This window comes from Myotis yumanensis, unplaced genomic scaffold, assembly GCF_028538775.1.
Source record: "Myotis yumanensis isolate MYYU_CA2020_CCGP unplaced genomic scaffold, mMyoYum1.0.hap1 SCAF_10, whole genome shotgun sequence".
Taxonomy (NCBI): Eukaryota; Metazoa; Chordata; class Mammalia; order Chiroptera; family Vespertilionidae; genus Myotis; species Myotis yumanensis.
Genome location: NW_027223761.1, coordinates 83,491,481 through 83,504,482, shown reverse-complemented (window position 1 = coordinate 83,504,482; position 13,002 = coordinate 83,491,481). Strand labels below are relative to the sequence as shown.

The window sequence follows — 13,002 nt, the reverse complement described above, 5'->3', positions numbered from 1 at the left end:
CTTAAAATAGAAACAAATCTTAAAGCTCTGCTATTCTGTAGGAATATTTACCTTCTGTTTTTCTTATTCTTTACAAGTGAGAAGGATTAAATACTACGAATATAAAGTTTCTTATATTAATGACACTTTTAAAATAGCCAAGATCTTGCCGACGCTGTCGGTTTAACCCCGCTGATGCAGAGCCCGCTCTCCCTCCAGGAGCTCAGCGCCCAGCCCCACCCAGGCCGGGGAGGCTCAGTCACAAATGAGCCTGGAGCTGCTTCCACCTCCACCTTCTTTGGAGTGAAAGGCAGGAAGCACGGAGGAGGGGAGAGAACATTTCTTCCCTCCCCCTGAAACCTAGCGGTCACAGCTCTGCTGCCTCTTCCAGGGGAAGCTGGTCTCCAGAGAGGCACTCGCTGCTCCTGCTCTGAGTCTGAGGGCTCCGACGGGGGTGGGGGAGTGAGGGGGGCAGGAGGTCGAGGCAGGTCAGGATCCACCAAAGGTTAAGAGAAGCCACCCTCCAGGAGAGGCCTGAGCCGGCTGCTTCTGCCCGGAGCACATGCAGGCTGAGCTGATGGAACCAGCCTCCCACCCACGGTGCGGCGGGAGAGGGACCCGGCGCCCTGCCCTCCCCGGGACTGTGGGGCTGAGACACTCAGAGCAGAACAAAGACGCTGCTATGTCCATATTAAGCTCTAAAATGCAGCCTAGGATACAGCGCTGCCTTAGAAAGGCACAAAATGTTTAGCTTTTTTTTTTTCAGTGTGCTAAAAATTGCTTTGTTTTAAATAAAGGAAAAGATATATAAGGTTAAAAACCCTAAATCACCCAGCCAGGAAGCAGGCGTAGGAGGTACTTCATAGTTGCCATGGCCCAGCCACATGCTCAGCAGGTCACGGCCAAGACACTAAACGATGCTGAGAGCAGGTGTGTGTGTGGGGGGTGGGGGGGAACCCCTCGGGCCTTTCACCGGCAAAGAAGGCCCCGGCAGAGGGCATGGGGGCTGCTGACCCACAAGCAGCTCTGCCTCTTCAGCTTCCAGAGGTGAGGGTGGCTCCCTTCTAATCACCACGGGGTCAGAGGTGAGGAGCGGCCCACAGCGGGTGCTGAGCAGCCTCCGGCCCCCCAGCTGGTTTGGGCAGGAGGGCTGCCAGCGGCAGTGTGGAGGCGCCTCTCATGGTGACTGTTGGTTCTGAATCAACAATCAGGCCGGGCAATCAGACTCTGCCGATCTGTTCAGCTGCTGAGCCGGCAGATGTGAGGATGGAGAGACAAACAGGCAGGGGGACGTGTCTCAGCACCGGACCGAGCGCCATGCAGCACCGCACACCCCACTCCCACCTTACTCCTGTGCTGTCGCCCGGAACCAGGACACATGCAGTCACCCCACTGAAACCGCCTTCCTGGGCCGGGGAGGGCGCTGCCCCCTCCCAGGCTGGAGCTCAGGGGAGGCCTGGCAGCCTGCCCTCCCGGGCCTCAGAGCTCATCTTGGGCCATTAGGTTCCTTTTGCAGACACCTAGCGGCTCCAACCGTTTGCATGGTGTGACTGCGAAAGGCTAAGACACAGGACAGGCTCTAGGACGAGAGGAATAAGGTCAAAGACTCAGGGCAAGTGCAAGCAGCTTGTGAAACCGACCACGTGAGGGCTCCCATCAGCCTCTGCTGCAGCAGCTGGTGGACGGCGGGCGGGCCCTGTGGAGCTCCCGTGCCTCAGTCCTCCCTGGACTCTGATGTAACCACCTGACAGCTCCCAGGGGCCGGCACGTTCTCAAGCGGCTGCAGAGGGTTTCGGAGCCTGGGAGGCCCAGCCCACCGCATTCCCCAGGAGAGACCCTGAGGGCAAGGAGGAGGGTGGCAGGGACACGGCTGCAGGACGAACCCATTTCAGTGCTGAGCCGGGAAGCCCGCGGTGACCGCAGCGAGATCTGACACACACGCTAAACAACGTGAAGGAGGCTAAGCATCCTGAGACTGCGCCAGACAGACCAGCTCCGAGACAGGAGGAACGCGTCCTAACGAGGGAGGCAAGAAACCCTGAACCCAAGACCACAAAGGGAAGGAAAACAGAAAATGGACAGACAGCAACCTGCATCCGTTAACCTGGGAACTTCCTGCGGCCCAGGCACAGCCCACAGCGGCCTCCTCTCTGGGAAGCAGTGAGAGCAGCTCTCCCCACGGGATTCTCAACACCTGTCCACCTGCACCCCTCGGGGAACTACCCGTCCCGAGGGAGCGCTGCTGCCGGGTGGCGAGGCGGACGGGCTGGGGTAGACACCCATCAAGATGCTGGGAGCATTTTCTTTCTTGAGACTATGAACCGAGAGGCACTGGAACCTGTCCACGAGGCTCTCGGGCTGGGAGGCCACGTGGGTGGAGCACGGGGCGACTATGGGGCCCATCACCCAATGAGCAGACTGCCAGGCAGGACAAAGGCCGAGGTGCACGCGGCCCAGCTCCAGCTGCAGGCAGGGGTCAGCTGGACTCCTCCCCCGGCTCTGGGAAGCACCCCGCATCCTTGAACTCCCTCCTGCCGTCACCCCGACTCCTGTGATTCCCAAGCATCCTTGAACTCCCTCCTGCCGTCACCCCGACTCCTGTGATTCCCAAGCAGGATCGTCAAAGATGCACCCTTGACCTTCCTCCACAGTGCACCCCCCCTTCCGCCCGCCACGTGTGGTTCTAAAGACCCCGCTCCTGTGCACAGAGGCCAGGGCTGACCCAGAGCGCCCAGGGGAAGGCCCGGAGGAGGAAGCCCTGATGGTGGTGCTAAGTTCCAGGACCCTGAGCGCTCGGCTCCCTCCCGCTCAGCTCCCTCCCTCTCGAGACACAGGCTGACACCTTTGAGAACAGTTCAGTCCATTCCCCTGTGGCTCCAGGGAGACCACACACCTCACAGGTCAGGACCCAGAGACACACCCTCCCCTCCCATGTCTCGGTCTGCTAGGGGTAGTTAGCTGCAAAGGCTGTGAGGGATTAAAAACAAGTTCCAAATAGAATGGGAGACGGCGACAGGGCCCAGAAGGCTGAGAAGGAAATTCCCCACGAGGAGGCTGGGCCCGGGAAGACGCAGGCAGGCAGGCCCGGGGCCGGAAAGGGAGCGGCAGGCGCACTCCGAGCCAACACACCTCAACCCACAGGCTCCGCCTCAATGACGCTCAGAGGGGGATCCATGACTTCCACTGGGGACCCTCCCAGACAGGACCATGGCTCGGAAGACAATGGGGAGCAATGGAGAGTCCTGAACGGTCCGAGCCAGGGCACTGGCGGGGTACACACAGGGCCGTGAATGCACACCGCTCCACGTCCTGGGAAGGGCTATTTTAGGGCCAAACGCAAGCGGCGAGGAGCCCAAGGACCACCCCCATCAGTGCCTCACCACACGGTGGCAGGAGAACACAGCTGCTGAGTGGACATGTGAGCAGCCAGGGCACTGGTTGGAAAACGTATCCCTGGGCAACAAGGGGAAAGCCGGGAACCCCTGCTGTCCACATGTGAGGTAGGAGGCTACACCCAGCGCTCGCCCCCACAGGGAGGGGCACCGGGTGCCTACGTGAGCCTTGTCAAGAGAATATAGCAGGAGGGAGAAAGGTCCCAGGGAGAGGGGCATCCTCAGAGCTCTCGTCGCAGGGAAAGGAAGAGCTTGGTGGCTGTGTACGGTGCCGGCTGCTCGCCGGTTCCTGAGCTGACTGTGGTCGCCCAGATCCCCTGGAATCAATTCACCGGGAAGGAAAACTGAACCAATAGATCCCAACGGTCCGTTTTGTGCATTTTATGGACAACAACCGGCCATGGGGCATACAAAACACCTCAAATTTATTATGATAGAATGTTATAATGTCAATGACACCTCAGTAAAAAGGAAGGGAAGGCCTAGATCTTGTTAACAGTGCCGTGAAGGGAACATACAGCTGGGCCCCTACTTTGCAAGCAAATTTACAAAAATTCATTTGTAAGTTTGCTGTTTGGACCATAAAATATCTCACTTTTCTATAGAAGAAATAAATACTTCAAGTATGAAGAATAGCACGCCCCCCCAAAATGTTTTCATCCACAAAACAGACAACGCACCTGGCCCTGTGCTGAAAGTCTGTGCAAGGAGACAGGGAAGCAGGGCCAGGGGAGAGGGGGGGTGGGGAGGGGAGAGGTCCCAGGGAGAGGGCGGGTGGGGGGAGAGAGGTCCCAGGGAGAGGGCGGGTGGGGGGGAGAGAGGGCCGAGGGAGAGGGCGGGTGGGGGGAGAGAGGGCTGAGGGAGAGGGCGGGTGGGGGGGGGAGAGGGCCGAGGGAGAGGGCGGGTGGGGGGAGAGAGGACTGAGGGAGAGGGCGGGTGGGGGGAGAGAGGACCGAGGGAGAGGGCGGGTGGGGGGAGAGAGGGCTGAGGGAGAGGGGCGGGTGGGGGGGGAGAGGGCCGAGGGAGAGGGCGGGTGGGGGGAGAGAGGGCTGAGGGAGAGGGCGGGTGGGGGGGGAGAGGGCCGAGGGAGAGGGCGGGTGGGGGGAGAGAGGGCTGAGGGAGAGGGCGGGTGGGGGGGGAGAGGGCCGAGGGAGAGGGCGGGGTGGGGGGAGAGAGGACCGAGGGAGAGGGCGGGTGGGGGGAGAGAGGACCGAGGGAGAGGGCGGGTGGGGGGGGAGAGGGCCGAGGGAGAGGGCGGGTGGGGGGAGAGAGGACCGAGGGAGAGGGCGGGTGGGGGGGGAGAGGGCCGAGGGAGAGGGCGGGTGGGGGGAGAGAGGACCGAGGGAGAGGGCGGGTGGGGGGGGGAGAGGGCCGAGGGAGAGGGCGGGTGGGGGGGGGGGAGAGGGCCGAGGGAGAGGGCGGGTGGGGGGAGAGAGGACTGAGGGAGAGGGCGGGTGGGGGGGGAGAGGGCCGAGGGAGAGGGCGGTGGGGGGAGAGAGGGCGGAGGGAGAGGGCGGGTGGGGGAGGGGGCGGAGGGAGAGGGCGGTGGGGGGAGGGGGCGGAGGGAGAGGGCGGTGGGGGGAGGGGGCTGAGGGAGAGGGCGGTGGGGGGAGAGAGGGCGGAGGGAGAGGGCGGTGGGGGGAGGGGGGCGGAGGGAGAGGGCGGTGGGGGGAGGGGGCGGAGGGAGAGGGCGGTGGGGGGAGGGGGCGGAGGGAGAGGGCGGGTGGGGGGGAGAGGGCTGAGGGAGAGGGCGGGTGGGGGGAGAGAGGGCCCAGGGACGAGGGCGGGTGGGGGGGAGAGAGGACCGAGGGAGAGGGCGGGTGGGGGGGAGAGAGGGCTGAGGGAGAGGGCGGGTGGGGGGGGAGAGGGCCGAGGGAGAGGGCGGGTGGGGGGGGAGAGGGCCGAGGGAGAGGGCGGGTGGGGGGAGAGAGGGCTGAGGGAGAGGGCGGGTGGGGGGGGAGAGGGCCGAGGGAGAGGGCGGGTGGGGGGAGAGAGGACCGAGGGAGAGGGCGGGTGGGGGGAGAGAGGACCGAGGGAGAGGGCGGGTGGGGGGGGGAGAGGGCCGAGGGAGAGGGCGGGTGGGGGGGAGAGAGGACCGAGGGAGAGGGCGGGTGGGGGGGGAGAGGGCCGAGGGAGAGGGCGGGTGGGGGGAGAGAGGACCGAGGGAGAGGGCGGGTGGGGGAGAGAGGACCGAGGGAGAGGGCGGGTGGGGGGAGAGAGGACCGAGGGAGAGGGCGGGTGGGGGGGGGAGAGGGCCGAGGAGAGGGCGGGTGGGGGGGAGAGAGGACCGAGGGAGAGGGCGGGTGGGGGGGGAGAGGGCCGAGGGAGAGGGCGGTGGGGGGAGAGAGGGCGGAGGGAGAGGGCGGTGGGGGGAGGGGGCGGAGGGAGAGGGCGGTGGGGGGAGGGGGCGGAGGGAGAGGGCGGTGGGGGGAGGGGGCTGAGGGAGAGGGCGGTGGGGGGAGAGAGGGCGGAGGGAGAGGGCGGTGGGGGGAGGGGGCGGAGGGAGAGGGCGGTGGGGGGAGGGGGCGGAGGGAGAGGGCGGTGGGGGGAGGGGGCGGAGGGAGAGGGCGGTGGGGGGGGAGAGGGCTGAGGGAGAGGGCGGGTGGGGGGAGAGAGGGCCCAGGGAGAGGGCGGGTGGGGGGAGAGAGGGCCCAGGGAGAGGGCGGGTGGGGGGAGAGAGGACCGAGGGAGAGGGCGGGGTGGGGGGGGAGAGGGCTGAGGGAGAGGGCGGGTGGGGGGGGGGAGAGGGCCGAGGGAGAGGGCGGGTGGGGGGGGAGAGGGCCGAGGGAGAGGGCGGGTGGGGGGGAGAGAGGACCGAGGGAGAGGGCGGGTGGGGGGGGAGAGGGCCGAGGGAGAGGGCGGGGTGGGGGGAGAGAGGGGCTGAGGGAGAGGGCGGGTGGGGGGGGGAGAGGGCTGAGGGAGAGGGCGGGTGGGGGGAGAGAGGGCCGAGGGAGAGGGCGGGGTGGGGGGAGAGAGGGCTGAGGGAGAGGGCGGGTGGGGGGGGAGAGGGCTGAGGGAGAGGGCGGGTGGGGGGGGAGAGGGCCGAGGGAGAGGGCGGGTGGGGGGAGAGAGGGCCGAGGGAGAGGGCGGGTGGGGGGGGGAGAGGGCCTGAGGGAGAGGGCGGGTGGGGGGAGAGAGGGACTGAGGGAGAGGCCGGGTGGGGGGAGAGAGGACTGAGGGAGAGGCCGGGTGGGGGGGAGAGAGGACTGAGGGAGAGGCCGGGTGGGGGGAGAGAGGACCGAGGGAGAGGGCGGGTGGGGGGAGAGAGGACTGAGGGAGAGGCCGGGTTAGGGGGAGAGAGGACCGAGGGAGAGGCCGGGTGGGGGGAGAGGGCCCAGGGAGAGGGCGGGTGGGGGGAGAGGGCGGAGGGAGAGGCTGGGAGAGTGGCCGTCTGCTAGTTACAGAAGAACAGATACGCGCCCAGAACACGGCTGCCCAGTCTGTTACTTACCTACAGGGAGGAACATCCCACGGCCGTTTCTCCCACTTGGGGAGCGTCAGCGAGAGATGGCGGGCAGATGGCAGCAAGCACCACAAGCAGCCGCCGGCTAAGGGGGCAGGTGGGCTACGAAAAGCCACCCCGGGGCCCTGCCGGGGCTCAGTGGGTTCAGTGTCGTCCTTCAGGTTCGATCCATGGTCGGGTGCATACGGGGGCAACCAGCCGTTTCTCTCTCCCTCCTCTCTCTCCCTCTCCCTTCCTTTCTCTCTAAAAATCAATAAAAACTTATCTGAGGGGAAGGATATATTAAAAAAATAAAAATAAAAAGCAGCCCAGGAAGCAGGAGGCGGGTAAACAGAATAGCCCCACGCACGTCAGGAAAGGGACCACGGAGGCGCAGTGCCCCTGGGCCACCTGATCGTCAGCGAGGAGACTCGTTCGTGACGGAGGGAAGAGAGGAGTTGGTCACACACGCAGACCCAAATAAAGCGGCCGTGAAGGGAAAGGGGCGGCAGCTCCGCAGCCCAGGACGCGCAGGAGAGGCTGGGCCCTGAGCCACCGCTCCAACATCGCAGCCAAACACGGCGGTGTCGCCACAACGAGAGCCTGTCCTGGCGCTGGCAGGCGGCGCCGTCACTGTCCCTATCGCTGCCGCGTCCCCGTCCTCGCCCCACTGAGGACCCGAACGGGCCGGGCTGAGTGCCCGCGGAGGCCCTGGGAACACGCCATCTCCAGGGCCCGCACTGCCACCACGAGGCAGGAGCGGCTCTCAGGCGAGGGAAAGACCACAGGTCTACGAGGAGCCGAGAGGCGAGGGAAGAGTCAGAAGTTCAGCTGCAGAGACGACGAGATGGGTGGGCTCTAGGGAGAGTCGTTTCTGCCAGGAGCTCGCTGAGCCTCCGAGAGGGTGGCACCAGGCGGTGGGGGAGGGGAAGGGCAGGGGAGGGGGCTGGGTGGCACCCAGCAGCTCGGGCTCCACCTGGGCCAGATCTGCGTCGGAGCCGGAGCCGCAGTCACACGCGGGCTGCTCACCGCCGGTCCCACTGTGTGAAGTCATGAACACAGTGAGTGCCTTCTCGCCAGGGCAGGCACAGGCGTCAGCGTGTGCACGGGCCCTGGGGGACGAGGAAGGCACAGGAGAGCCTACCTTCCCCAAATCACAGGCACCAGAGAAAACCGAGCTGCCGGCACAGGACCGGGGCTCACACCAGCAGAGCTGTGCCACCACCTGGCGGGCAGCCACACCCAAGGGCAAAGACAACAGCCACTTCGGGAAACAGCCAGGCTGACGGGCAAGGGAGACGCCCACCTGAGCTGCAATTGGTTCACTGGGAAGAAAAACTGAACAAAGAGCTCCCAATTGTCTGTTTTGTGCATTTTATGGACGACAAGGTCAAGAGCACGTGAGGAGGCTTAGCTTCAGGGCCTCAGCCAGAAGCCACACTGAGGACAAACGCTTGCCCACAGCAGACGCACACCCACCCGCACAGGGCAGCGGCCCGACTCATGTCCGGGGAGGCCTCGCCCACAAGGCAGCATTCTGCAGTCACGGTCACTGAGACACCTGATTGACAGAGTCGATCGATGTTCCCATAGAAACGACGCTTGGAGCGACATGTCCACTGCTCGGATCCAGTGACTGCAATGACAGCGTCCTTCCCACGTCTCCACACCAACCGGCTCCACACGCGCACTAAGAAGCCTCCTGTGAGCAAGCGGAGGGGGGGGCGGGGGGGGCCGGGGGGGGCCCGGGGGGCTCTAAAACACAGGTGAGCTGTGCGTGCGGCCACCGCCGGGGAGTGCTGAGGCTGGGCACACGCTGGGGCTGGGGGTACCACAGCGTAGGGAAGTTTTAACACGGTTCCTTCCGAAACCTCTTGTGCTGATTTCCCCTGCCTGGGATTAACAGAGACAGCAGGTTCGTCTTACAATCACAGACACACAGCCACAGACAGACAGACGGACACAACCACAGTCTTAACCCAGGAAAGCCCCAAGTCTTCCACTCGACTGAGCGTAGCGCCCTGCCTCTCGCTGCTCTCAGGGCAGCTCCCGGGTGGGCAGGCGGGCGGGCGGGCTACTTTTTTTATAAACCCCCCCCCCTCGCCCCAGGTGGGGCCTGAGAGCCTTCTAACGCACTCCCCCAACCAACACACCACCACCAGCCGCTCCATTTTCACCCACCGCTTTGAAATCCTAGCCACAGAGATGCCACGGCAGGGCTGACCTCACTGCGAAGTCTCCAGGAGCCCTGCCCGGTGCCCGGGAGGAGCCCAGCCACTTCCTCGCCAGCGCCGGCGGAGGGGTGCTAGGTGGCCACGTGGGTGGGAGAAGAGATGGACACGAACTCGCGGAGGATGTTCTTGGCCATGTCGATGTTGTTGTGAGCGATGAGCAGGGCTTTCTGGATATCCTGGTGGGAGTAGCCCTGGCTCAAGAGGCTCTCGATTTCGCTGGAGAGCTGCGGCGAGGTGGCCGCGGCGGCACCTGGATGGCCCGGCCCTGCCTTCCGCTCAGAGTTGATTCGCCGAGGGAATGGCTTGGGGGGTCTCTCGGGAACTGGGGCACCCTCCGTGAGGTCTAGAAGAAATAAGAAAGAAAATGTATGCAAACCGGGGGGACCTCAACTATGGGCAGGAGCAACACCAACGTGCTGCCGGGCGGCTGTCGCTGGCCTCCCTCGGGGACACAGGCTCTTCAGTCCAAGGCTGGTCTACAGGCCCCCGCGCCTCCTCCCAGCGAGAGCCCCTGCCAACAGCCCACACCTGCCCTCCTGGCTCTCGCCACTGCTGCCCAGCACCTCATCGCGTGGCGTCACGCAGCACCCTAGGCAACACACAGCACACGCCGGGACTCGTTTGTAAGTGTTTCTGAGGGGCCGGAGAAGACACTACAATTCCCCTTTTGCAAATAACAAAGCAGAAAGGGGCACAATTCGCAGTAAAGCATAAACAAGAGGGCGGCTGGGTCACCACCTGCTTCGGGACTGGAGGCTGCACATCGCTGCCACCGGCTGTCCCCGTGACAGCTCTGGCCGCTGCGCCCCAGCAGCCACAGGTGCAGGAAGACAGCCCTGACAGTCAGGCCCAACTGCGAGCTGGCCCCTGGCCAGCACCCCCTTTCCCAGGGAAGGGGGCCGCGTCCGGAATGCATGGCCTGAACCATCGAGCTCGATGGCCATGTCCTCACATCCTCAAGAAGCGCCAGGAGTCCTGGGGAGCCTGTGTAAGGACACCTCATTCCTACGTCGGGCCGAATCCCAGGGTCTGACTGCAGTTCAACTTCCTTAACTGGGGCCCAGGACCAGCTTCCCGCCCCTCGGACGGACTTCTTAGTTCCTGGGGACCAGGCGGGCAGGCATCTCTGCTCAGCATCAAGGAGGAGCCAGGCAGCCCGAGACTCACCTGCGGGGCCGCCTTCCAGAGACAACCAGCCGAAGGAGGAGCTGGCGTTCGAGATGTCGGAGAGTGTCCGGCGGGCCAGCGCTGCGGGCACGGGCGGCTTAGGGACATCGTAGCCCTCATCTTCGTTTTCCCATTCCTCGGGGCCCACGCCGGCAGGGGCTGCAGCCACGTTCCCTTCACCTAGAGCAAAGTGCACGCGTCACCTTCTCCTCACATACTTCACCTTTAACACACGCAACAGAGGGGCACCCATTCATCCGTGCACGCGTGCACAGCCAGCCGCCACTGTTTACGATGGGCCACGCACCATGTGAGGCCTGTGGGTGGAGACAAGAGAAACAGGAATAAGCCTGCCCCACGCCTGTAGCCCTCCCTGCACAGGCCTAGGCGACCGCCCCCGGGCAGCTCACCAGCATTTCCTCTGCATTTCACTCCACGACCAGCAAGGGCCCTGTGCACGGCCCTCTTGAGCTTTCAACCTGGGGCGCTGGTTAATGCGGAAACTGGGACTCGCCACCCACACAAAAGAAGTTCATTGATGCTAAAAAGCAACGGGAGCGCCCTGGCTGGTGTGGTTCAGTGGGAAGAGCGCCAGCCTGCGGACTGAAGAGTCCCGGGCGGTTCCCAGTCAGGGCACAGGCCCGGGTTGCAGGCTCCATCCCCGTGGGGGTGTGCAGGAGGCAGCCGATCCATGGTTCTCTCTCAGCATGGAAGCTCCCCTCTCCCTTCCTCTGACATCAATGAAGTAAATCCATAAATAACAGGCAATGGGGAAGGGAGCTGCCGCACGGGCCCCGGCCCTGGAAGGAGGGCAAGCAGAGACTCTGGCTGTGCGAACAGGGAGTAAAAGAGAGGCGGCTCTACTGTCCGTGGGTAAAATGTATTTTGCAATTAAAATTACTTTCTGCTCAGATCAAGCTCTCACCAGCTAAATGTCACAGGCTCCTTCCCGGGCCATCCATGACCTCAGGCGGCAGAAAGCTACTCACCGGCAGAGCTGCCCTCTGCGCCGGCCGGTGCCCCCGGGGGCTGCAGGGTGTACATGGCTTCATAGGTGCTGCCGTCCGCCTGCTGGTCGCCGCCGCCCGCTCTGACCCGGAAGAAAGCAGCACGAGGTCTCAGAAACAGAGGCCTGTTACCTGCAGACCCACTGAGACCCGTCCACTCCCTGCTGCTCTGGACCCTGACCATCAGGCAGCACTGTCCTTTCACCCAGGGTCACTGCGAGGCGGGAAATCCACTCCTGTGTGCGTAACGGGTGTGTGTGTGTGTGTGAGAGTAACGGGTGTGTGTGTGTGTGTGAGGGTAACGGGTGTGTGTGTGTGTGTGTGTGAGAGTAACGGGTGTGTGTGTGTGTGTGTGTGTGAGGGTAACGGGTGTGTGTGTGTGTGAGGGTAACGGGTGTGTGTGTGTGTGTGTGTGTGTGAGAGTAACGGGTGTGTGTGTGTGTGTGTGTGTGTAACGGGTGTGTGTGTGTGTGTGTGTGTGTGAGAGTAACGGGTGTGTGTGTGTGAGAGTAACGTGTGTGTGTGTGTGTGTGTGTGTGAGTAACGGGTGTGTGTGTGTATGTGAGTGTAACGGGTGTGTGTGTGTGTGTGTGTGAGGGTAACGGGTGTGTGTGTTTGTGTGAGGGTAACAGTGTGTGTGTGTGTGTGTGAAGGTAACGGGTGTGTGTGTGTGTGTGAGAGTAACGGGTGTGTGTGTGAGGGTAACGGGTGTGTGTGTGTGTGAGAGTAACGGGAGTGTGTGTGTGAGAGTAACGGGTGTGTGTGTGTGAGGGTAACGGGTGTGTGTGTGTGTGTGTGTGAGAGAGTAATGGGTGTGTGTGTGTGAGAGTAACGGGTGTGTGTGTGTGGGGGGTAACGGGGGTGTGTGAGGGCAACGGGTGTGTGTGTGTGTGTGTGAGGGTAACGTGTGTGTGTGTGTGTGTGTGTGACAGGTGTGTGTGTGTGAGGGTAACGGGTGTATGTGAGGGTAATGGGTGTGTGTGTGAGAGTTATGGGTGTGTGTGTGAGGGTAACGGGTGTGTGTGTGAGGGTAACAGGTGTGTGTGTGTGTGAGTAATGGGTGTGTGTGTGTGTGTGGGGTAACGGGGGTGTGTGAGGGCAACGGGTGTGTGTGTGTGTGTGTGAGGGTGCTGTGGTGTGTATGTGTGTGTGTGTGCACTGTGGTGTGTGTGTGTATGTGTGTGCGCTGTGGGGTGTGTGTGTATGTGTGTGTGTGTGTGAGGGTGCTGTGGTGTGTATGTGTGTGTGTGTGCACTGTGGTGTGTGTGTATGTGTGTGTGCTGTGGGGTGTGTGTGTATGTGTGTGTGTGTGTGTGAGGGTGCTGTGGTGTGTATGTGTGTGTGTGCGCGCTGTGGTGTGTGTGTGTATGTGTGTGTGCTGTGGGGTGTGTGTGTGTGTGTATGTGTGCGTGCTGTGGTGTGTGTGTGTGTGTGTGCGCGCGCGCGTGCTGTGGTGTGTGTGTGTGTGTGCGCGCGTGCTGTGGGGGGGGTGTGTGTGTGCGTGCTGTGGTGTGTGCGCGCGCGCACTGTGGGGGGGGTGTGTGTGCGTGCTGTGGGGTGTGTGTGTGTGTGTGTGTGTGTGCTGTGGGGTGTGTGTGTGTGTGTGCGTGCTGTGGTGTGTGTGCGTGCTGTGGTGTGTGTGCGTGCTGTGGTGTGTGTGTGCTGTGGTGTGTGTGCGTGCTGTGGGGTGTGTGCGTGCTGTGGTGTGTGTGTATGTGTGTGTGTGTGCGCGCGCGCTGTGGGGGGGGTGTGTGCGTGCTGTGGTGTGTGTGCGTGCTGTG

At 63.5% G+C, this 13,002-nt stretch overlaps 1 protein-coding gene across 2 annotated transcripts in view; it reads right to left on the bottom strand.

The window, feature by feature from the left end:
• Positions 1-6,580: 6,580 nt before the first annotated feature.
• The window catches only part of CBL (Cbl proto-oncogene), a 98,351-nt gene continuing 91,929 nt past the window's right edge, over positions 6,581-13,002 (bottom strand). For both annotated transcript variants that reach the window (XM_070426231.1, XM_070426232.1), the window contains 3 exons: positions 11,204-11,304; positions 10,215-10,394; positions 6,581-9,390 (listed from right to left, as the gene is read on the bottom strand). In XM_070426231.1, the coding sequence (XP_070282332.1) occupies positions 9,119-9,390; positions 10,215-10,394; positions 11,204-11,304 (553 nt within the window). In that variant the 3' untranslated portion in view covers positions 6,581-9,118. The remainder of the gene's footprint in view (positions 9,391-10,214; positions 10,395-11,203; positions 11,305-13,002) is intronic.